We start from the raw sequence: 25809 nt of genomic DNA, 5'->3' as shown, positions 1-25809 counted from the left end.
CTGCATGATGATGTAGCAATATTCCCAGAAGGCTTTGTGAGAGGAGGAAGAGGAGAGCAGCCACCCAGAAAAGCAGTCCTTGCTGCCCCTTAATTGCACCCCATTTCAAGCATTAATCTAAATTAACATTTGCTCTTATTTATTTGTCTTGATTTACTTCCTGGCAAATAGCAAAGGGACTTCACATTACCTTCTGATCAGATCACAGTAGCAACATGTGCTTCCACACACAAAAAAAAACACCTTTAATTTTGTCTAATTTGGTCATTTTGCCCATCTGTCATTTGTAAAATTGGAGGTGATTTCTGGATTTTAATTTGGGGCCATGTGAGCCTGCTGCTTGGTTACTAACTTCATTGAGGATAGGTGGATGAGATCTTATTTTAGGTATGCTACTCCTATTATCCTCAATAATACTGTGCTGCTAAAATTGCTAGACAAGTACAACAATTAGATATCATTCTCCGGCTTGCAGTTTAAAGCTAGAAACAAGAGACATTGGAGAGGAGAGAGAAGGAAGAAAACAAAGGAAGATGCCTTGTGCACTGTCAAACCATTGGTCATTCTGGTTCGATATTGTCCACAATGACTGACAGTGGCTTACAAAGAGTTTCCGGTGGGACAATCCCAGCCCTAACTGCAACCACTAAGATGCTCAACCACTGAGAACATAAGGACATACACCACTGCCACGTGCAGTATTTCTCTGAATGTCAGTTCTAATGGGGAGAGTGCTGTTGTGCTGTCCAAAAGGATAGTACAGAGCTACAAAAGATGCAGAAAGGGGGTGACCAAATGACCAGGAGCACCTTCCAATGAAAGACAAATGATTGGGGCTTCTTGGGTGCCTTCCAACCTATGTTTATGCAGAGTAGACACATTAATTTTCATGAATCTACTCTGTGTAAAACTTAGTTGATTACCACCCATTGTTTTTAATTGTTGTGATTGGTCAAATTCATCTTATTAATTTTCTCAACTGTATTTTAGTTTAATTATTTTCCTTGGGGATTGTTGCTATAACAAGCGGGGGTGTAAATCCAATTATAAATATTGTGCTATAAATATCATTTATGGGCTAGGCACAATTAATCTGTATGCCAGGGATGGGGAAACGGTGGCTTTCTGGATATTGTTGGACTACAACTTCCACTATCCTTGACCCTCACCGTGCTGTCTGGGGCTGATGGGAAGTCCAACAAGGCCTTGGGGTGAGTCACTGGCTCCCCATCCCTGCCCTATCCAGTCTTGCTTAAGAAAAGAAGAAATGCCTCACTAGAACAGACCAATGCCCATCTTGTTCAATACTTTTTGCAGTAATTTAAGCACCTACTGATGTCCCATTTCCCCACCTACAGAACTGTCAGGATTCATCACCACCAGCTGTGAAGTGATTGTGTGGTCTAGAATGCACCTATTACCACCCATCTGTGATCACACATTGCAAGGAAAGGTTAGCAGTGGTAGGAAAACTTTCTTTCCAGGAATTCTGTCCTCCATTGGCTGACCTACCCATTCAGGGGCCCCTGAGTTCCCCAAAAGTCTAGTGCAGGCTTCCTCAACCTCAGCCCTCCAGATGTTTTGAGACTACAATTCCCATCATCCCTGACCACTGGTCCTGCTAGCTAGGGATCATGGGAGTTGTCACCCAAAAAAATCTGGAGGGCCAAGGTTGAGGAAGCCTGGTTTAGTGTAGCAGTTAGAGTGCTGGGCGAGGATTCAAATCCACCCTCGGCTATGAAGTTCACTGTCTGAGCTTGGACCAACCACATTTCATCCTAACCTTGGAACAACCACTACATCTCATCCTAACCTATGTGAGGATAAAATGGGGAGGGAAGTGTCAGTCTACACCACCTGGTGCTGCTTAGAGGAAAGGTGGAATCTGGATGCAATATAATTAATAAAATCCAATGGAGCAATGTACAGTATAACGACGGAACTGGTGCACTTTTACATTTAGCTGAAAGTTAAACCACACACTTCTTTGACCTGACTCGGGGAAAGCCAATGTGATACCTCCAATGTGATACCCATCCACTATCACTGACTGAGACTGATGGGAGCTATAGTCCAAAGCATATGGAGGGCACCACGTTGCCTATGCCTGACACAACTTATTCTACTAGGGGTCTTCCACTTAGCAAATGGTTCCAATAGCTTGCAGAAGCAGGGCATTCTGAAGAAGTTGGAGATGGTGGAGAACAGAAGATGGATATTATTTTCTAGGAAAGCATAGACAAAATGGAAAATGTAGCATTTCACAAAACAATGGGATTGCAGAGGAGCTGATGGATCCTTGGGAAAAGGCCGAAGCGTGCTTGCTTGGCATGCTGTCCATCTTCAGGCAAGGTTGAGAAAGACACCTCCCTAAAACCCAGGAGAGATGCTGCTAATCAAAGCAACTACTGATCTAGATGGACCAATGATCTGACTCAGTATAAAACAGCTTTCCTTCTGAATCTAATCCAAGCCATCACACAGTGATACAGAAAACATATAATTCACATGCAAAAAAAAAAATATTTAAGCCCAGGTTTAGTCCCTGACACCTCCTGTTAAATGATCTCAGATAGCAGGACACACACAGGAAAAGAGAGGGAGACCACTGCATATTTATTTACAGTATTAAGATATTTATATACCACCTGTTATGCTAACATTTCAATCCAATGTACAGCAGTATCATAATATACAGTACAAAAATATACAACTACAATTCAGAATTAAGTCCAATCAAGGAATCAGTGAGAATTCTTAAAAGTCTTCAAAAGTTAGCATCCACAGCCAGCAAAGGGCAGGGTGAGAAGGAATGTTTGCAGCATGTACCAACCCAGTTCTGATACCAACCCGATGCACTCAGTACCAACCTGATGCACTCAGTCCCTACCTTCTGTCTTGAGCAAGTAATGGTTGTAGCGATGAATATTCAAATGCATGTAAGTAGAAGCTTCCTGCAACACAGGGAAGGTCAAAGACTGCAGGGGGGGAGGTGTCAATGCATATCAGGATCTTGGGGTGGGGTTTGTGTGAGTGTCCCTGCCCTCATCCACACTGTGAGAATCCACAAGTTCAGGCAAATCCAAATAATGGAACAGCCTCAATGGGTATCCTTTGCGTTCCAGTGATATGTTAGAGGATTGGAAAAAATCATAGCTGTATCCTGTGTCAGTGCTTCCAACATGGTGTGATTTGTCTGGTGACTTCCACATGATGTTGGACTACAACTCCCATCATCCCTGAACATTGGCTGGAACTGATGGAAGGTGTAGGCAAAAACCTCCAGAAGGGCACCAAACTGGGGACAACTGTCCTACATGGAAACTTTTCAAGCTCTTCTGACAACATGCCTATAAAATTCAGGCACACACAAGCATAGGTGTCAACTTTTCCCTTTTCTTGTAAGAAATCCTACTCGGAATAAGGGAATTTCCCTTTAAAAAAGGGAAACGTTGACAGCTGTGCACACAAGCAATTGTTCTAACTGTGATTCAGCTACATAACTTATATGTTTGAAACTCTCTACATTGTTTTATTTTACTATTACTATTTTCTTATATTACAAAACAACAAGGACAATATGAAAGCAATAATGCACCTGCCACCCTTTCTGAAGATGTGAGGTCAGATTACCCTGGGGTTTAGATCCCTTAAATTGTTGTATTCCGGTTGTGTGAAGGAAGGAAGGAAGGAAGGAAGGAAGGAAGGAAGGGGATACAGCAGGAAAAAGAAGGGGGAAAGGAAAAGGAAAACAGCACCTGTTGGATTTCCACCTAGTGCAGAGTTCTTAAATGCACATGCACCATCTCACTCTTACTCTCTTCACATGCGCGCAATCCCCAGATGGAGCTGGGCCTCAGCCCTCCACTCCTGTTGCGAAGTTGCAAAGCGAGGCTCCCGAGAGCCTGTGCCACCTAGACGGTGAACAGAAGCCCCTGCTCCTCCTTGCAGGGAGCATCAAGGGACTTGCCTGCACACAAGCGCCCAGCCCGGCCCTCTGCGGCTCCTCCCTCTCTCTCCCCATCCCCGAAACTCAAGAGAGAGAGCGCAGAAGCCTCCTCGCGGCGCCTGCCCGCCCGGACCCCACCGTCCAGTGCCAGAACTCGGCGACCCTCGCCTGCACCTCCTCTCCCATTCACCCGCGCTGCGCTGCCATTGGTCCAAATTCCTACCGATCCTCACAAGGCACAAAAAGGCGTTGCTCAGTGTGAATCTTCTTCTGTTGCTTTATATATATAACAAACCTTCCCCCCCTCCCCTCCACCACCCCAATTATCCATCCTTGTTCTCCTGATGGTGACTCTTCGCTCACTTGCAACGTGTCCTTTAGACTGTTCTCTCCTCTCCAGCGTACACGCGTCTCTCCCGCGATCCCTCCTCCCTTCTCTTTGCGCTGATGCCTTGAGAGCTGGTACCTTATTTCCCTCTTCCTTCTCTCTCTCTCTCCTCTTTTCGGATGCCTCGCAACAATAATACCGCTGATGACCATCCAAGAGGAAGCAGGTGGAGAATGAAGCATCCTTTGCCCAGGAAAGCCATGGCTTAGCTCAAGAAGGAAAAGGCAAGAGAGGCGCATCGGAAAAGAAAAATAATAAACACCACCGTGCGAAAGAGAGAGAAAGAAAAGGGAGTCAACATGAGTTTCCACAAGGAAGACGGGATGGGCAGCTTGTGCCACAAGGCTCTGCAGATCATCTCCGAGTTGTGCCTGGGAGGGCAAGTGGAGTTGGAGAAATGTTCGGGCATCTTCCCGCTGGAGACCACCAACCAAGGTATAAGCAGCGCAGGTAGAGTCAAGCCTCTCGCTCTCCTTGCGCATCCCTCGGCGCGCTCTGCTTGCCGCGTCCTCGGCCGCCGCTTCTCCCCGCCTCGGTCTTCCCCATCCCTTGTGTTTTCCTCCCCTGACTCGGTCTCTCCTGTTGATCCTCTGCATCGCATCTCAAAGAAGGAGCGAGAGGACTGGAACCGAGAGGCGTGGGGTGCGGATGGTGGTGCTGATGGTTGGGGGGGCGGACATACGCTTCCTTCCACTAATGGCAGCCGCGGCAGTGGGTTTGAGTGGGCGTCTGGAAAGTTGAACTTTCTCTTTTTTTTACCCTTCTACTTTCTTCCTTCCGCTTCCTTCCTCCTTCCCCTGGCTGGGGAGAGCGAGAGAGAAAGGAAAGGAAAGGGAGTCCTTTCCAAATTTCGGCAGGACATTTCCGTGTCCTCAAGGGGCTGGTGCGAGACCAAACAGAAACGTGTGTTTTGTTGTGGCTGGCTAGCTAGATGCACGTCGGAAAGTGGCCATGCAGTGACCCCTCCCCGGTGTGGGGGTTGTACAGCCTGGCTGCGGTTCAGGCTCCAGCCGATCTAGCACCCCGATTCCCCGGGAGCGCAAACGGCGTGGAAGTCCTTCTCAAGAGCCGAATTGCCGCTGACTCGGTAAAAGTAAGGGAAGGAATAAGGAAAATAATTCAGAAGCTACAGGTACTTCCTATGTACGCTTCATTCTCCCTCCGGGAAGGAAAAGAGAAATCTCGTGCTAGTTTATGGGGAGGACCTTTTATGTCTCTTATTTTTAATGGGAACCCCCCTCGCCCTTTGGAAAGGTAAAGTGAAGAAAGATCCGGTTCTCCTAGTAAAGCACATTAAAACACAGGAGCTGATATCTGGTGAATCAGTGATTAATTTCCTTAAAGAGAGGGTCCCTGAGCAAAAGCCTGCTTGAAAGACTTGTTCCGCTATGAGAGTGGAAAGTTAGCATCTTTTCCTCCACGGGGATCTTGTTTGTGCTTGCAACAGCTGCAGGACAGGCAGAAATGCAACTGGTGCAGCTTTCCCCCCGGGGCATAGAAATGCAGGAAGTTGTGCGTGTTGACTTTCAGTTTGGCACACAGCTCCTTAAGGGTGCAGAGCCTCCAGAAAGGGAAGAGGAGGAGATGGTGACCCCATAAGAGGGAATGTGAGGGAAGGAATGCATTCTGAATGTCCTGGAAGCAGAGCAGTCCTCCTACTTGCTTCACTTGTTGAATGGCTGGAGCTTGGGACTCTGATCCAGGACTTAGACTTCCTGCCCTGCTCTGCTTTGGTTCAGAATTGTTCCATCTTCAAGACAAATGCCATATATCTTGGCCGAGGTGGCAGAAATGCAAGAAGGAGCTGAAGGCATTTCTTATCTACCCAAAATGTTCTCTCCTGCTTCCTTCCATCCATCCCTTGCTAATGAACTCTAATGAGATTCACCAGAGATTTTAAAAGATAATGCCACCTTCTTCTGTTTCAACATTTTCCTTTCTATTAAAAAATAATCTGATAATAATTGAAGGGCAGGAGAGAGATAGTTATTCTCTAGGTGTTGGGGATGGGGCGGATGAGCTTAACTTTTGGTTTAAAAACTCTGCTGGAGGATGTATAGATCTCAAGCATGCGCACGCACATATATGAATGATTATGTGATTGATCTCCCTGCCCTGTGGCCCTCTTGACATTCTTATCTTTGCTGAAATTGGCACACAGTTTCCGTCAAGCTGGAGAGCAGGGCAACAGGTGGCAGGAAGGAAAAGAGCTTGAAAGTACCTGTTGCTGCAGGAGGAGAGGGATTTTCATGAGAGACAGAGACAAAGGACTTCTGTCTGCGTATATTGGAGGGACAGGGAATGACTTCTGTTCCTGTGCCTTTCCTAAGAAAATTTCAGTCGGTTTCAAAAAATAATAATCATGCAAACATAAAGCTTATGTGTGGATTAACCATCTAGTCCAGAATTTTGTTTTCGCAGCACTGATCAGCCAAGATACCTCCTTAGTTCACAAGCAAAGGGATCATAGCTCAGTGGTAGAGGCACATGCCTTGTGTGCGAAAAGTCCCAGGTTCGGTCCTCAGCATATCTAGATTATTGCTTTGCTTTTTAAAAAAAGGATCAGGTAGCAGATCATGTGAGAGACCTCTGCCTGACACCCCGGAGAGCAACAGAGAAGTCAGAGCAGTAGTCTATAGATGCACAAATAGTCTGACTTTGTATAAGGCTGCTTCCTATGTTCCCTTGAGGGTGATGGGCTTTGTATTGGCATTGTATGTACCCAGAACCAGTTGTATAAGAAGTGTATTGTTGCATTGTTGTATAAGAAGTGTATTGTTGCATGTCATGAATCTATGAAGGAAAATGCAGGGCAGTGCCACTTGAGGAACAGCAGTGAAGGATCTATATGCTAATAAGCACATAAAGAATATTCTGGCTATACCATAAAAATTACCACCAGCAAGCATCATTTTGTTGGGGATTTGTGTGCCATTTCAGCTCTGTATTGATGAGACAGTACCTCTTATGCAACCATGTAAAATAGTGATGCAACATTTTGTGGCCATCATGGTTAGGGCAGATGGTGCAGTGGTTAGAATATTGAGTTTGGCTGCAGAAGATCCTTCTGCAGTGGCATTCTCCACTTCAGCCTTCCACTTGTGAAGATCAGTGGGGGGGGGGGATACTTGCTAAGCATGATAGAATGATAGATACCACTAGGTGGGAAAGTAAACAAGCTCTTCTTTTGTGCTAGGTTGTTGCATGTCTGTATACCTGTAGATTAGTCATCTGGATTTGCATTGGGGCTGGGTAAGGGCAATGAAGACTTAACACTTCGCTTGTAACTCTTTAAACAACCCTATATAAGGGTATGTTTTATTATTATCATACAACGTTGCTGGGGATCCTTTGTTGGGGATCCTGGGGCAGCTGTCATTGCTTCTTCCCTGGATGAACCACAACACCCAGATTCTCAGCTTTCTTTATATAAAAAAAAGAGTAAATTTCCAGTATTTGTAGAACCCAAGGTATGAGACAAGATGTACAAGTACTGTTCTTCTCTCCTCTACAGTTTGTGAGAAATAAGGCTGCTCCCCTCCTTTTGGTGTATTACTTTGCCCCCACCCCTGAAGATGCCCATGGGTGAGAAAACACTTAAATGAAGTGCCCACAGTAAAAGTCAATTGGGGGCCACAGCCCACGGTGGATGGAGCCAGAGCTGATGGCAGGCGGGGCTAGATCCAATGTGGGAGGAGGCAGAGACAAAAGAGGGCAGAGTTCACAGCTCTGCAGGATGAATGAATGAATGAATGACCAGAAATACAGGCATATACAGCAATAGAGAACATGTAAACTATACATAGGTTAAAATTAAACTCTGTAAGCTAGAGCACGGTAAATAATACAGATATAAAACAGTTAAAATATGGAGGTTAAGGATTGCATAGCTCTTTCTCTCTGTACTACCCCATACTTTTAGAGTTGTCTGGCAGTGTCCACAAAGCCGGATGACATTGAGGGCTGTATGAAATGGGAAGCCCCACACCAGGTGACAGCCATAATGGTACACGATAGAGTCATCACCACAAGTTCTATTCAAAATATTAGGACTACTCAGAGTAGATCCAATGAAGCTAACAGACATGATTCATTTTATTAATGTTCTGGGATCCCAACTGAAGGAATGTCAGGGCTTGGCTTTGCACAGTGGCCTGGGGGGGGGGGGAATCAGAAATTGGGAACTGGTATCCAGGACCAAAGAGCAATCAGGTTCAGAAACATCAGGAATCCAAGCAGAAGCCAGGACTACAGGAAAAAGTCAGCGTCCGCTCCCAAAAGATGTAGTGAAGGCCACCAACTTGGATAGTTGGGTGGAGGAAGCCAGGATAGATCTGGAAGGATTTTCAACAGGAGGTTGAAATTATGCAGTTTCTGTATGTTCAGCTTATATTGGCAATGACACAAATTATAAGAATGGTCTGAAGGCACACAAGGCTACTCACCTTTAGGAGGTCTGGGTCTGGTCAGTGCCTCCATGGATATGGAGTGGTTCCTTGGAACCACTTATACACCACCTTGGGTTCCATAATGGAAGAAAGGTGGATTATAAATGCAATGCAATAAAATAAATAATTGAATTCTTTTTAGCATGACCCTCCCCTGGTTATTATAGACATGCATTCTTCTCTTCTGTATACCAGCATCTGTTATGTGCACTATTATACCTGGTTAGGGATAAGTCCAGTCGCTACACATTGCCAATCAATTTTATCTGGTGGGAATATTTTTTTAAACCGACAGCATGAGTGCATATTTCAGTGACAAATTGACTTCTAATTATCCTCAAGGAAGAATTTGTATGTATTTACATGCACACATTTCCCCCCACTTCAATACAGAGCTATCAGATGACAGTTGTCAATGGTGTTTACACTGAGTGGCATTAAAAGTCAAATCCAGTTAATTAAAAGCTGCCTCTCTAAGCTGACACAAGATAAGGAATACCATTTCTAAAACCTTGAATAAGCATCAGCATCTAAAAGTTCTTAAAAATCCAAAACAGTGAGACAACCATAGATGTCCTCACAGCCTCTGAGTACCATAATTGGTGCTGAACGGCAGTAATTACATTGCTTAGTCAGGAGTTACCCTTAACACCAAAGTACATTTCTTGTCCTGGAAGCCAGAGTACATTTGCACTTTTCTTGTCTTGATGATTACATAGTTCCTTTACAATGTTGAGAGCTCACTTACCTGTCAGGAAAACTGAGCACCAATTGTTGTTGTTTATTCGTTTAGTCGTGTCCGACTCTTCATGACCCCATGGACCAGAGCACGCCAGGCACTTCTGTCCTCCACTGCCTCCCGCAGTTTGATCAAACTCATGCTGGTAGCTTCAAGAACACCATCCAACCATCTCATCCTCTGTCGTCCCCTTCTCCTTGTGCCCTCCATCTTTCCCAACATCAGGGTCTTTTCCAGGGAGTCTTCTCTTCTCATGAGGTGGCCAAAGTATTGGAGCCTCAGCTTCACAATCTGTCCTTCCAGTGAGCACAAAGGGCTGATTTCCTTAAGAATGGATACATTTGATCTTCTTGCCGTCCATGGGACTCTCAAGAGTCTCCTCCAGCACCATAATTCAAAAGCATCAATTCTTCAGCGATCAGCCTTCTTTATGGTCCAGCTCTCACTTCCATACATCACTACTGGGAAAACCATAGCTTTTACTATACGGACCTTTGTTGGCAAGGTGATGTCTCTACTTTTTAAGACGCTATCTAGGTTTGTCATTGCTTTTCTCCCAAGAAGCAGGCGTCTTTTAATTTCGTGACTGCTGTCACCATCTGCAGTGATCATGGAGCCCAAGAAAGTAAAATCTCTTACTGCCTCCATTTCTTCCCCTTCTATTTGCCAGGAGGTGATGGGACCAGTGGCCATGATCTTCGTTTTTTTGATGTTGAGCTTCAGACCATATTTTGCGCTCTCCTCTTTCACCCTCAATAAAAGGTTCTTTAATTCCTCCTCACTTTCTGCCATCAAGGTTGTTTCATCTGCATATCTGAGGTTGTTGATATTTCTTCCAGCGATCTTAATTCCGGCTTCGGATTCATCCAGCCCAGCCTTTCACATGATGAATTCTGCATATAAGTTAAATAAGCAGGGAGACAATATACAGCCTTGTCGTACTCCTTTCCCAATTTTGAACCAATCAGTTGTTCCATATAGAGATCTTGTCCCACATAGAGATTTCTCAGGAGACAGATGAGGTGATCAGGCACTCTTTAAGAACTTGCCATAGTTTGCTGTGGTCGACACAGTCAAAGGCTTTGCATAGTCAATGAAGCAGAAGTAGATGTCTTTCTGGAACTCTCTAGCTTTCTCCATAATCCAGCGCATGTTTGCAATTTGGTCTCTGGTTCCTCTGCCTCTTCTAAATCCAGCTTGCACTTCTGGGAGTTCTCGGTCCACATATTGCTTGAGCCTTCCTTGTAGAATTTTAAGCCTAACCTTGCTAGCGTGTGAAATGAGTGAAATTGTGCGGTAGTTGGAGCATTCTTTGGCACTGCCCTTCTTTGGGATTGGGATGTAGACTGATCTCCAATCCTCTGGCCACTGCTGAGTTTTCCAAACTTGCTGACATATTGAGTGTAGCACCTTAACAGCATCATCTTTTAAAATTTTAAATAGTTCAGCTGGAATACCATCACTTCCACTGGCCTTGTTATTTGCAGTGCTTTCTAAGGCCCATTCGACTTCACTCTCCAGGATGTCTGGCTCAAGGTCAGCAACCACACTACCTGGGGTGTACGAGACATAACTTTCTGGTATAATTCCTCTGTGTATTCTTGCCACCTCTTCTTGATGTCTTCTGCTTCTGTTAGGTCCTTAGCACTTTTGTCCTTTATTGTGGTAATCTTTGTATGAAATGTTCCTTTCATATTTCCGATTTTCTTGAACAGATCTCTGGTTCTTCCCATTCTGTTGTTTTCCTCTATTTCTTTGCATTGCTCGTTTAAGAAGGCCTTCTTGTCTCTCCTTGCTATTCTTTGGAAATCTGCATTCAATTTCCTGTATCTTTCACTATCTCCCTCACATTTTGCTTGCCTTCTCTCCCCCGCTATTTGTAAGGCCTCGTTGGACAGCCACTTTGTTTTCTTGCATTTCTTTTTCACTGGGATGGTTTTAGTTGCTGCCTCCTGTATAATGTTGCGAGCCTCTACCCATAGTTCTTCAGGCACTCTGTCCAGCAAATCTAAATCCTTAAACCTGTTCCTCACTTCCACTGTCTATTCATAAGGGATTTGGTTTAGATTGTATCTTACCGGCCCAGTGGTTTTTCCTACTTTCTTCAGTTTAAGCTTGAATTTTGCTATAAGAAGCTAATGATCTGAGCCACAGTCAGCTCCAGGTCTTGTTTTTGCTGACTGTATAGAGCTTCTCCATCTTTGGCTGCAGAGAATATAATCAATCTGATTTCGATGTTGCCCATCTGGTGATGTCCATGTGTAGAGTCGTCTCTTGTGTTGTTGGAAAAGCGTGTTTGTGATGACCAGCTTGTTCTCTTGACAGAACTCTATTAGCCTTTGCCCTGCTTCGTTTTGATCTCCAAGGCCAAACCTGCCAGTTGTTCCTTTTATCTCTTGATTCCCTACTTTAGCATTCCAATCCCCTATAATGAGAAGAACATCCTTCTTTGGTGTCACTTCTATAAGGTCTTGTAAGTCTTCATAGAACTGGTCAATTTCCGTTTCTTCAGCACCAGTAGTTGGTGCATAAACTTGGATTACTGTGATGTTAAAAGGTCTGCCTTGGATTCGTATCGAGATCATTCTATCATTTTTGAGATTGCATCCCAGTACAGCTTTCGCCACTCTTTTGTTGACTATGAGGGCCACTCCATTTCTTTTACGGGTTTCTTGCCCACAGTAGTAGATATGATAGTCATCCGAACTGAATTCGCCCATTCCCATCCATTTTAGTTCACTGATGCCCAGGATGTCAATATTTATTCTTGCCATCTCATTTTTTACCACATCCAACTTACCCAGGTTCATGGTTCTTACATTCCAGGTTCCTATGCAATATTTTTCTTTACAGCATTGGACTTTCCTTTCGCTTCCATGCATATCCGCAACTGAGTGTCCTTTCAGCTTTGGCCCAGCCGCTTCATCAGCTCTGGATTTACTTGTACTTGTCCTCCGCTCTTCCCCAGTAGCATGTTGGACACCTTCCGACCTGAGGGGCTCATCTTCCAGCGTCATAACTTTTATATGCCTGTTGTCTTTGTCCATGGAGTTTTCTTGGCAGGGATACTGGAGTGGCTTTCCGGTTCCTCCTCCAGGTGGATCACGTTTGGTCAAAACTCTCCACTATGACCTGTTCATCTTGGGTGCCCTGTTCGGCATAGTTCATAGCTTCTCTGAGTTATTCAAGCCCCTTCGCCACGGCAAGGCAGCCGCCCTTATTGGCAGCACCAATAGGTTCCAGTAAATCCAACAGAAATTCTAAATATACTAGAAAGCTACAGTCATCCAATGCCAGGAGAGACCCCCCCCCCCAACTGAAATCCTGGGCAGCCACTGCTAGAGATTACAGACAGTACTGAACTATGTGGATCAATGGTCTGGCTCAGTGCACAGCAGTCTTTACATGATCTTCTGAGCACTGGCAGGGAGGTAGGTTCACTTGGAGAGAGAGAGAGTGGATTTTGCCCAGGAGAACCCCTGAACGTGGGGTTGATTTTTTCTTGGTATGATGCCTTGCAAGAATGATCTGCTTGATAGTAGCACAACCAACAGTTTTTCATGAAGATGGTTCAAAATGGTAATGCAGATAAGTTGTGGGGAGGTAGGGTTCAAAATATAGGCTGCCTCTCAAGTGCACAGTGTCCAGAACGTTTTTAAAGGAACTGAAGTCCTCATTTGACATAAGCAAAAGTGGCTGCCCTTGAAAAAGAGAATGGTTGTGTGGGATGTTTTTTCCAAGCACTGTGCCATTGTACAGAAGTTGAAAAGGGAACTGTTGGCTACCCTATTTAGCTGAGAGCAACTGTTGGGATATTCTGAAATTGGCCTGCATCTTTTTCTCAACAAAAACAACAACAACATGCCATCCATGCACAGCTTGAGTCCATGTTACAAAACCATGGCACAGTAGCCCACCAGTTCCTTACAACAGAATAATGAATTGCAAGCGGTGCTTTTCAAATGCGTTTTGTGGTGCATTGGGAGCGGTGGAACAGGAAAGGTCAACTTGACCCAGTTTGACAATTATTGTTTTTCTGATTCAAAACATAACAAACAAATTATGTCGGACAGGAAAACAGCGACAATCTTGCGTCTGAAGTGGCATGAAGAGAGATGAAAGCTCTTTCTGAGGTTCCCCATACAGAAAGGCAGGTCATCATCGTGATATTGCATCCATCAGATGATGAGCACGCATGGATGATATGGTCTCCATAAATGTGAGGAAGCATGGTACAGTCTTTGGTTAACAACCAGTTATATTCCATATATGAATATGATGGTCAATGATGATCAACACAGCCCATCTTCTAGCCCATCTTCCAGCCCACTTAGCTCTGTATCAGTATGATGTGGTTTCTATTCTTCTCTCTAGCTTTACCTAAGAGCAAAAGAACATAAATAGAGCCCTGCTGGATCTTGCCAATGCCCATCTAAGTCCACCATCCTTTTCTCATATTGGCCAACCAGATCTACCTAGATAATTTAATATTTGTTTATTCTTATTCATCATTCTCCCCATAACCATGTACAAAACAAAACATGGCCTAATTCACAAGCTTACAGGCTTCACCAACCATTTGTTTGGGGCTACAACTCCCATCCATCCCAGCCAGCAATTCCAATGGTTAAAGATGATGAGTGTTGTAGTCCAACAGCTTCTGGAAGGCATTAAGTGGGGTTAGACTGAACCAAGATGAGACATGACACAGAAAAAAGAAACAAGAAGAAATGAAGCAAAAGAGAGGGTAAAGGATCTAAAGGAATTCCTGAGGAAGCCTTGGTTTACTACTCATTCTCTCAGTTCTGAACTGAGTAGCCCATTCAAAGCAAGTTTCAAATACATTATTTGTTTGTTTTGTTATTAACCTATTAACTCTGTCATATGGGCAGTTTGTAATATATTGTAAGGGTATATCCTCTAACTCAGGCATCGTACCTTCTTGATATCTGATGTCATCATCTGAGAACTTTCCATGAATGTCCCCATGCGAAGTGGGTGTCAATGAAGGAAAGTGCCTTCTCAACAGTGCCCTCACCCAGGGTGGAATGTCCTCTGCAGAGGTGCCCACCTGGTACCTACCTTAAATTATGCATGGCATTGAGATCACATCAGTGAGGCCGAGAGGGAGGTCTTGTTGTTTAGGCAGCCCAGAACCTCCATACACACTGCCTGGGCTTGTGCTCCGGGGAGGTCATTTCAGTGCTGCTAACACAGCGGTTTGACTTCATCCCCAAAGGTGCACTCCATTGTCTCTCGAGACAGACGGATGACGACAACAATCGAGAGAGTGGCCTCTGTGATAACACTAGAACCAGGGGTCATCCACTGAAGTTATATGTTGGGAGATTCAGGACAGACAAAAAGAAATACTTCTTCACACAGCGCTTCACTAAACTATGAAATTCACTCAGAAAAGAGGCAGTGATGTCCACCACCTTGGATGGCTTTGAAAGAGGAGTGGATAAATTAACGTGGGTGGCGCTGTGGGTAAAACCTCAGCACCTAGGACTTGCCGATCATATGGTCGGCGGTTCGAATCCCTGCGGCGTGGTGCGCTCCCGTCGTTCGGTCCCAGCGCCTGCCAACCTAGCAGTTTGAAAGCACCCCCGGGTGCAAGTAGATAAATAGGGACCGCTTACCAGCGGGAAGGTAAACGGCGTTCCGTGTGCTGTGCTGGCTTGCCAGATGCAGTTTGTCACGCTGGCCACGTGACCCGGAAGTGTCTGCGGATAGCGCTGGCTCCTGGCCTCTAGAGTGAGATGAGCGCACAACCCTAGAGTCTGGCAAGACTGGCCCAAACGGGCAGGGGTACCTTTACCTTTAAGGCTATCCTAGGGACGCGGGTGGCGCTGTGGGTTAAACCACAGAACCTAGGGCTTGCTGATCAGAAGGTTGGCGGTTCAAATCCCTGCAATAGGGTGAGCTTCCATTTCTCGGTCCCTGCTCCTGCCAACCTAGCAGTTCGAAAGCACGTCAAAGTGCAAGTAGATAAATAGGTACCGCTTCGGAGGGGAAGGTAAACGGTGTTTCCGTGCACTGCTCTGGTTCGCCAGAAGTGGCTTAGTCATGCTGGCCACATGACCCAGAAGCTGTATGCCAGCTCCCTCGGCCAATAAAGCGAGATAAGCGCCGCAACCCCAGGGTCGGCCACGACTGGACCTAATGGTCAGGGGTCCCTTTACCTTTACCTTAAGGCTATCCTTGGTGGATCTGCTGTCCCTACAGAGTTGAAAAAAGTAATACCAGTTGCTGGAAACCACAGGGCAGGAGAGTGCTGTTGTGCCCAGGGCCTGCTTGTGGGTGGTCACTGTGAGAGCAAGATACTGCACTAGGTGAACCACTGGCCGGATCCTGCAGGCTCTTCTTGTGTTCTTAATCCTATTTTGCTGCCAGGAAAATACCTTTTCATTTTCCCTTCCAAGTTATGTTGTGATTCAAACATACATTTAGCGCAATAGATTTTTCACCTCTGCTGATTCAAATTGTTTCAGGGCTGTTTTTGTTCTCTGGGCTTTTTTATATTTTAAAAAAGTAATGCGTTTTGATCTATTGCCATTTTTGTTTTGGTTACCTTGTATCATACTTCCTTGCTGTGCTTGTTAGAATTTGCTGTTTGTGTTGTAAGCCACCCAGAGTACCTTTGTGGTTTGGCAGCAACATCATCATCATCTGTAATGGTTCTAGGGGTTGCTTGTGCGTAAGTTGCCGCCACTCTTGGCTTGGTTGTCTGGTTGAACCCTTTCTGTCTGGACAGCCCTTCACTTCGTGGCTGTCTCAGTCACTGGCAGAATCCGTCAGTGGGCGTTTTTTGAATCTCTTCCAGCAAAGAAGTTCTTTGACGCCAAGTCTCCTCCTACTCTCCCTGCGCGGAAGTCTTCTGCGCAGGGAGGGAGTGGGCAGCGGCGTACCCGTGCTCTCCCCACTGGTTTCTGGCGAAGAGTCTTGGAGCCTCCTCTCCAAATCCCCTCTCTGCCCCCCTTCTCCACTGATGTTACGGTGATTTCCTTCCCCAGCAGATGGGCTCCCTCTCTCCCTACTGGGACCCTCTGGAGCCTTCCCTCCACCTCCAGCTCTGATGGCAGTTCCCTGACATCATCATTATTACCTAAACAAACAAACAAATAAAGGTCCGGGTCCTGATGCTTCAACTGGAAATTTAATTCCTCTACAACCGCAGAAGGGGGAGAAGCAATGGGAATGCCTGTATAATGTGTTGATGTAAATCAGGGATGAAGAACCTCAGACCTAGGATCCAAATTTGGCCCTTGGAATCTTCTTCTGGCCACACCTTCACTTGCCTTACTTTACACCCTATGTTTTTCCCCCATGGTTAGAACCTGATAGTTAGAACCTGCACTCAATAGTTCCTCTTGCTTGCCTGGATCAAGGATGGGGGGAGGGGAGAAACTAGCCTACCTTACAAAGCTGAAATTTACATTTGTGGCTCTGCCCAATTTTGCCTCCGGCCCTGCCTATCACTGGCATATGGCACTCAAAATCTTACTGAGAAGACCCTCCAGCTGAGATAGGTTCCCACACTTCTGGTGTAAATAATGCTTGCCTGTGTGCATCGGTGTAAGCAGCAGAAGTCCATTTGGGATGCAAGAATCCCCTCTGAGAGAAGTTTGTGCATCATGTTTTCTCTTTAACTTTCTGCTTCTGCTTCCATTTGTTTTCTCTAGCCCTTGTCTTGCTCTTAATGTGCTCTCTGCTGCATATGAAATATGATCAACTCTTTTGTTAGAAACACTGTTTGTGCCATTAATTGTGTCATTATTCATCCCGCATTACATAGAGGCGTGAACTGTTGTCTCCTGATGTGTGCCAGATGCTGATGCTCCAAGCTGGGTGGTGTAACTGTGGGATAGATCCAAGTTGGATGACGTAGCTATGAGATAAATCAGCCTGATATTACCAACATGCTTAACTCTAATTAATGCACGAAAGGGTTAAGACCATAAAGTAAGCTGTCCTGCCAGGCTTAGCTAGGTCACACCCCCTCAACTTGCATGGATGGCCGCACCCACTTTTGGCTCTACCCACCATGGGGTGGTAGCTGGTGAGAACAAGAAGGAGCATCAAGAGAAGGAGTAACTGCTCCCCCACCTTCTGCTGCTGTTGACCCTGGGGAAGGGATCTAGTGGGAGCTCATGGGGGTCATATTGACAGACCTCCATCCTAAAAACTAGAGCCTTCACTGTCAGAAGGTCACAATCTATGCAGGTTTATGTTGGACTTACTTCTGAGTAAATCAGCAGAGGGTTTGGGCTGCAAAATTAATCAGTCTACCAATTATATCCATCACATCTTTGATGATTCTTGCAAGCAAACGAATTAGAGCTATCTGGATGATATCACCTTGTCTTCTTGTTCTTTGCAGACATCTCTGTCAGTTTGCTTGCAGTTGTCGTCAGCTTCTGTGGGCTTGCCTTGCTGCTAGTTTCACTTTTTGTCTTCTGGAAGTTGTGCTGGCCGTGCTGGAGGAGCAAGCCGATGACATCGAACGCGACAAGCATCCCTCAGAGCACCTCCAGCGCTCCCACTGAGTTTTTGGAAGCTAATGAGAAAAAGGAAATGATTAAAGAAAACGGGAAGCCCTCCACGAAAATCCTTGAGGCGGCAATGAAAATTAGCCACACTTCACCTGATATTCCAGCAGAGGTCCAGAATGCTCTGAAGGAACATCTAATCAGGCATGCACGCATGCAAAGGCAGATCACTGAGCCTGCATCCTCATCAAGGTAAGAGAAATAGAAGCTAACACTTTTAAAAAAAAAGCACCTAAGAAAGACCATTTGGCTGAGAACTAAGGAATGAAAGCAGATGAACATCACATTCTTAGCCTTGTGCCAAGGATATAATAGACGCAGGAACAATAACCCTAGTAATATACATACTGATTTTTCTGACAATTTCAATCAATTTTGTGTGTGTGCATGTGTGTGTGATTGGCAGGTTTACATAGGTCATTTTTAAAGTCTGTATCTCCCGAGCACATATATCCTTATTAAGGAAAGAGACCGTAGCAGTAAATTGCACATTAGAGTTGCTGATATAATTGTACAGTGAGGGGCAAAGCTCTTTTATATCCTAATCCCAACCATGTTTATTTGGTTACATGCCCAATTAAAACAGATGACTGTTTGCCGAAATAATAGGTTGCCATGGTATGCAACCTGCAACCGTATGGCAGACCAGTTGACTGTATTGTCCTGCAATAAATAAATAAATTGATGACTAAGATCTTGCCACACCTCATCAGAAATCTGGGGGAAACAACAAGAGAGTAGTTAAATGTCCCTAACCACTTAGCAGGATGACACATGGTGTATAACTGCCATAACAAGTGTTTCCCCACCCACAACAAATAATTTTTCCACTTGGAAAATGTTTGCCTGTGTTCATGCTCTGACATGGTGATTTCAGTGACATTCCTTTCTAAATCAGTGTGACTCAGATTGCAGCATAGATATCAGATACTAGTTGCACAATTCATAAAACATTACAGGTTTCCAACTTATGCTCCAGTCCTAGGCATGTTGCTCGCTATTGCTTGCTTGTTTTATTTGACACATTTATATTCCAACCCATGCAATTACAAATTTTTGTGACATCACTAGCAAATATTACATAACATTTCCAGTCCTCCTTAATTCAAAGTACTTACTTTGAAATATCCCTGAAAACTCTCATATTTCAAGGATGGGGAGAGTGCATGAAAATATGAACATCAATAAAAGGTGGTGTCATGTTATTGTTGTGAGGGCCCCATAACAGTTGAGGCACAAAATATGTAAATTGAGACACAATACTGGAGCAATTTCAAACTTAACTGCTCTTAGTGATCAAGTCGTATTTGAAAATAACAGCAACTCTTTTAACAGTTAACATTTCCATCCTTAACTGACATCAAGACATCTCTGAGAACAATATCATTGCACTTAGTACCACCTGTAGCCATCAATCAAGGAAAGATTTTATGAATAGAGTGACAGAGGCATCTAATTTTAATGCACAAGGAACATCAAGGCGTGAAATACACATGTCCTCCTCTGCAGATGAAAGAATTTAAGTAACGCTTTTTTCAGACACAGAAAGAGAAAATGACAGCTAGGAAGTGACAAGTGCCATGAGTGAAAAGTGCCATGAGAACAAACAGATAATCATAGATGCTGAATGTAAAAGTTCTGACTTTCTGCTTAGTGAATTATTTACAGTGGTACCTCAGGTTGCATATGCTTCAGGTTACATACACTTCAGGTTACAGACTCCTCTAACCCAGAAATAGTACCTCGGGTTAAGAACTTTGCTTCAGGATGAGAACAGAAATCGTGCTCCGGCGACGCGGCGGCAGCAGGAGGCCCCATTAGCTAAAGTGGTGCTTCAGATTAAGAACAGTTTCAGGTTAGGAACGGACCTCTGGAACAAATTAAGTACTTAATCCAAGGTACCACTGTATATGATTCGGTTTGTATACAAAACATGCTGAGATACATTTAGACCAATGGTTCATGCACCCTAAGGTGAAATATCATATACAGCTTACACTAGACAAATATCTTCCATTTGCTTGTATAAACTCTATACACATGGAATAATACACATCAGTTGGTTAATATTTATTTTATAAAGCAATTGTTTTAAAGTATGCTCAGTGCGTGGAAATGGACATGTATTAAAAATTTATAGGCTACCATGACTTCTGAATTTACAAAAGCATTTACTTTTGCACTTGTTGACCAGGGAATATGCATTCTTGTTCTACCTTTACCCATCTGAGTTCCATCAGACCCTATCGCTGAGGGGGTCCAACCCCATGCATCTCAGATCTCAAACAGACAGACGTCTGTCAGGATGTCAGGAGCATTGGGGGGGGGCGACCCATAGCAACCCTACATTTCCCAGTAATGCTGGCATCAGCAGCAGCCGCCACCTCCAGGCACCAAATCTCCATCCATCCTTCCCTCCCTTCTGCAGCTGGTATCAGAGCTTCAGCAAGTTGAGTGGCTGGATGGATTAGACAGAGACAGAAGCTGGTTGAAAGTCCTTGGGTGGGTAGGCAGAGGGAGGGAGGAGTTGAACCTCTAATTAAAATCCAAACTGAAAAAGAAGCGCTGTGTGTGTGTGTGTGTGAGAGAGAGAGAGAGAGAGAGAGAGAGAGAGAGAGAGCAGCGGCGTAGCGTGGGTTGTCAGCACCCGGGGCAAGGCAAGTAATTTGCGCCCCCTAACCCGGGGCAAGGCAAGTAATTTGCGCCCCCTAACCCGGGGCAAGGCAAGTAATCTGCGCCCCTAACCCCTAACCTGCCGCCGCTGTCAGCTTCTTCTTACTGCTGCCTGGTCTGGTCTGGTGTGGTTCTCTCCCGCGCTCAGCGCTGCGCTGGGCGGCCGCTGCACTGTCCCTCCCCCAGATAGTCCCTCCCTCACTCTCTCTCCGCTCCACGCAGTGGGCGGCGACCCGGCAGCTCGGATCGGATTCGCACAGCCAGCACTGTGAGAGAGAGCCAAGTAGGGGCAGAGAGCTGCGAGTGCGCCCCCCAAAATGTTGCGCCCGGTGCGGCTGGCACCCTCTGCACCCCCCACGCTACGCCACTGAGAGAGAGAGAGAGAGAGAGAGAGAGAGAGATGCTTGCCTCAAATTTACAGCTCATATTTGTGGCAAGCATTATGACTAATGCTGAAGCTCAGGGAAGTCTCTGTTGGTAGCTGGTTTGTTTCCCACCATAGCTGCCAGTGCTGTACCATATCTTCTTCTGTTATGTATCTCTGCGTGACAATAATCTTTAGAAGCTGAGGTACTTGCCTGGAAGCTAGTTTCAAGGTGTTGTCAGCAACGTGTTGCACCTTATGTGCTAGGATAACAAACAGTGGTGTGTGCCTTTCTTGGCAAATCTGCCAAATTCCCCCTCACATTTTTAATAATAATAATAATTTATTATTTATACCCTGCCCATCTGGCTGGGTTTCCCTAGCCACTCTGGGCGGCTTCCAACAAAATATTAAAAATACAATAAAACATAAGACATTAAAAACTTCCCTAAACAGGGCTGCCTTCAGATGTCTTCCACTGGAATCACTGTGTCACTAGCAAAGATGTCTTTGACTGACTCAATAATAAAACTGACTAATGAACCTAAGTAGTTTCCACTGAAAAGCAGCTTAGATAACCTCACATCATGATTTTTCTAGACTCAGTCATCTAATATGGAATTTCACTGGTATAGCTGGGGGGGGGTAGAATTGAATGTGAGAAATCTTAATTGGAACACTTTACATCCTCTTTATGTTTTATGCTATTAAGGAAGGGCCCTGCTTATGAAAAGAAATCATTTTTCAAGTCTCTGGATCCCCAACAAGCAATAAATGACACCAGAATAAGTATTTCCACTTTGCTGTTGTTTATCTCCAGAGTGCAATTTAGCTTCACTTGAGAGTCCATGGCAGGCTGAAGAATATCCTTGTTGATATGGGGGGGGGGGGGGACACAAAGAACCAGACATTAATGGCAGGAAAGTGCTTTGGGGGTAATGTATCTTAATCCACTGCACCAAGGCGAGATCAACAGTGTTTTCTCCAAAAATAAAGTGAATTTAGGAGTGGAGTGTTTGAACATGAGGGGCAAAAGACTCTCAATCCTTGGCGTGGCCAGCCCAATACATTTTGAGGCCTGAGGCAGAGCATCAAATGCTGTCCCTCCCCAAGTCAGGAGGCATAACCTAAGGGAAGCCAAATGTGACAGACTCCCTCACTGAAAATGGAAGCTCGGTAAAGAGACCATTTTTCTGGGTGTTTAAAACTATCCCTGTGAACAACAGTAGAGAGGCCTGCTCTAACTGTTTGTGGTAGTGTTTCTTTATTAAATTGCAGCCAGTGAAGAATGTCTTGTGTTCACTTATTATCCCCCACTCAGAGGTTCAATGTTATGTGGAAGCACTTCTGATGCAAAGCTAGTTCTTTTATTTATTTGCACGCAAGGAAAGTTTTAAGCTTGATGGTTTTTCATGTGAGGCGCAATGCTTCGTATCAGGCAAACAATCTTCACCAAAAACTTTAAAATCTTAATCAGCACCCTTGTTTACCACTAGTCTCAGGATAGACTATTTCCACCTAGAATGGCTGCTAGCATTCCTATACCAAAACACTCTCACAGTCCCTTCTAGGATTTTGACTTTCCTCTCAGGGAATCAAACCGGGTTGCCCTGCCTAGCTGACCCCTAATCCTTATCAGAACAGGTCCCCCTCTTCTGCATGCCCCTATCTCTTTAACTGTCAAGTGCTGAATTTTTGACTCACCAGTCCTTCATGATTAACTGACATTCTGACTAGCTCTGATTGGTTGCTGGGTCACTAGCAGGCTGACTCAGGGCCTGTCCATCACACCAAGGTATTTTGAAACCCAAGGTAAAACAAAATTAAAAATGCCCTGGGTTCTGGAGAGTGCCTCTCTAAAGTTTCATAGCTTATTGTAAAACATTAAAGCAGAAGGGGCTAACCTATGGGCCTTCAGATGTTGTTGGACTCCCAGCTTCCACTACCTCTAATCATTGACCATGCTGATGAGAATTGAAGTACAGCAACATCTAGAGCAGTGTTTCCCAACCTTGGGCCACCAACTGTTTTTGAACTACAATTCCCATCATCCCTGACCACTGGTCTTGCTAGCTAGGGATGATGGGAGTTGTAGTCCAAAAACAGCTGGAGGCCCAAGGTTGGGAAACACTGATCTAGAGAGCCACCTCTGCTTTAGCCACTGCAATAGCAGTGGTGGTGCAAGAACTTTCTGAAACAAACCTGCTGACAGTGCTTTGCTCTATAGAAGGAGCTTATGTACCCCAGAACAAGACATAAGCAAGAAGGTCTCTGAGGTGAGCAACAGAAGGAGGAGGTGCCGCTGCTGGAACACACATAGGCCGACTTCACCTCAGGTGCTGAAATGTCTTGCATCAATCCTCCCAATCTTTCCCAATATGTGGTAGTACATGGGCTTTTTGTTCACTTCTTCTTTTGTTCATCATTTTTAGCCACTGTAGCAAACCACAGCAACGACTCACGCAGCCTCATAGCCACTATGCCCAGAATGCCTTGCTCTGAGTAAATACCCCCTTAACCTTTCTAAGGGAGGAGGTGGCAGGCCAAGCCAGTGGACCAGGGAAATGCCAGTTTGCCAGGAGGGAGGCACAACCACCTCCTGAGGCAATTGCCTCCATTTCCCTAATAATACAACTGCCACTGGGTCTTTTGATTTCTAGCCCTTAATATAATTAGGTTTTCAGAGAGCCAGTGTGGTGTAATGGTTAAGAGTGGTGGACTCATAATCTGGTGAACCGGGTTCGCGTCTCCGCTCCTCCACATGCAGCTGCTGGATGACCTTGGGCTAGTCACACTTCTCTGAAGCCTCTCAGCCCCACTCACCTCACAGAGTGTTTGTTGTGGGGGAGGAAGGGAAAGGAGAATGTTAGCCACTTTGAGACTCCTTCAAGTAGTGATAAAGCAGGATATCAAATCCAAACTCCTCCTCCTCCTCTTCTTATTCTTCTTCTTCTTCTCCTCCTCCTCCTCCTCCTCCTCACAATCTGTGTTTTCCTATTGTACAGACTAATCCATGGAATTTGGAGTGGATCCTAACTCTAGTCTTCCTTTCGCAGTCCTGAAATGTGGGTTAGAAGTATGAGGTCCAAGCGTAGGCATGCACTGAAACTGCTCAACTGAATAATACAATATGCTTTTTGGATGCAAGACTTTCTTAGTATTCTGACCCCAGAGACCCTTCCATGTCAGAATTCTGGTTCAACCACTTGCAGCTCCAGCCTGACCCAGACGGAAGGAAAATCTCCAGATACAATTACTAGCAGAGGCATTTTTAAAAAAAGAATGATGGGGAGGTTAAAATGAGTTTTCGGGCTTTGTGAAGAGGTGGAAAAGCAATAACATGCAAAATATTGCAGCCATAATTAATGGCAAATTGTCTGAACTTCTTTGTCCTTGCTCTTAATAGAACAGCCAGGAAGGATTAAATGAAAATCAAAATGGATGGCGACTATTAGAAAACCAAGATTAAAAACAAATGATACCAAATAACACATATTCTCAAGGGGTGCTGAAGGTTTGCCCAAGGGCTCAGCAAGGCAAAATGAATATGTTCTACTTGTTGGACTTGATTGTTTTAACCAATCAAGGAGATTCCTTCTGGAGTTCCTGAGTGAGAATCTTACCATTTCTGTAAGTACAAGAAAGCAGGTTTTGAATTAAAGAAAGAGATGCAGAGGCAACACAGAGACATTCCAGGTCAACGTGTCAGTTAAGTCATCTCTCATTCAAGCATTTCTACACATGTTGAAGCTGAATGGAAATCAATGTAATGCAGAGGTAACCAATGTGCTCTCCAGCTGTTGCTGGACTCGGCTCCCATCATTCCTAATTAATGGTCATGCTGAATGTGGCAGATGGGAGTTGTAGTCCAACAACATCCGAAGGATACCACGTTGGCTATCTTTGATCAAATGGAGGCATAGGCAAACTCAGCCCTCCAGATATTTTGGGACTACAACTCTCATGATCCCTAGCTAGCAGGACCAGTGGTCAGGGATGATGGGAATTATAGTCCCAAAACATCTGGAGGGCCGAGTTTGCCTATGCCTGACCTAATGCCTGGTTCACACATGCCACTTCAACTATTGGTGTCTCATCACTTGGCTAAATAGTATGTGGTGACTCATAGACAGACAGAAGTCATCACTTGATGCAGCGGTTAAATAAATAAGCAGCTGTTATCTGCTTTAACTGCTATTTTAAATCGGGGGGCGGGGTTATGCTGTAATCTATTGATCCGCTTTAACCTGCCTTTGGAGGGTACCTACAAATATAAGCTGGAAATCCATGAAAACGATCCATCAGCAAAATACATGCACATGTGAATCAGCCCTGGCACAGGAACAGAGAACTCTATGGGGAAATATCTCAAATTGTGAATGGCGCAACATTCTATATGTTATGTACTGAGTCGAATAGGATCCAAACTGCAGCAGTCTGATTGGTCCTAGAACAATAGGATTCAGACTGCAGCAATCTGATTGGTCCTAGAACAATGCAGCAGTATGATTGGTTGGCAGGAACCACCCAATCATGCTCCAGATTGAAGTGAATCCACAACCTGATTGGCTTACAGTAGAATTCCGGAATTAGCCAATCATGTGCAGCCCATTGTGTAAATAATGTATATAAAGCAGATACCTTGAGGGGACTTTCATTCATTCCTCCTCACCACTATGAGCTGAATAAAGAGCAT

At 44.9% G+C, this 25809-nt stretch overlaps 1 protein-coding gene across 2 annotated transcripts in view; it reads left to right on the top strand.

Annotated features, from left to right (window-relative positions):
* Nucleotides 1-2881: 2881 nt before the first annotated feature.
* SYT10 (synaptotagmin 10) overlaps nt 2882-25809 on the top strand; it is a 44855-nt gene continuing 21927 nt past the window's right edge. The window contains exons 1-2 of one of the 2 annotated variants that reach the window (XM_079992721.1): nt 2882-4772; nt 17908-18268. In XM_079992721.1, coding sequence (XP_079848847.1) covers nt 4637-4772; nt 17908-18268 — 497 coding nt within the window. In that variant the 5' untranslated portion in view covers nt 2882-4636. Of the gene's footprint in view, nt 4788-17907; nt 18269-25809 lie in introns of both variants that reach the window. The other variant, XM_079992720.1, reaches the window with a different exon arrangement.

The sequence above is a fragment of the Podarcis cretensis genome, assembly GCF_951804945.1.
Source record: "Podarcis cretensis genome assembly, chromosome: 10".
NCBI lineage: Eukaryota > Metazoa > Chordata > Lepidosauria > Squamata > Lacertidae > Podarcis > Podarcis cretensis.
The sequence above is the reverse complement of the archived record's forward strand: the minus strand, read 5'-3'. Positions and strand labels throughout refer to the sequence as shown.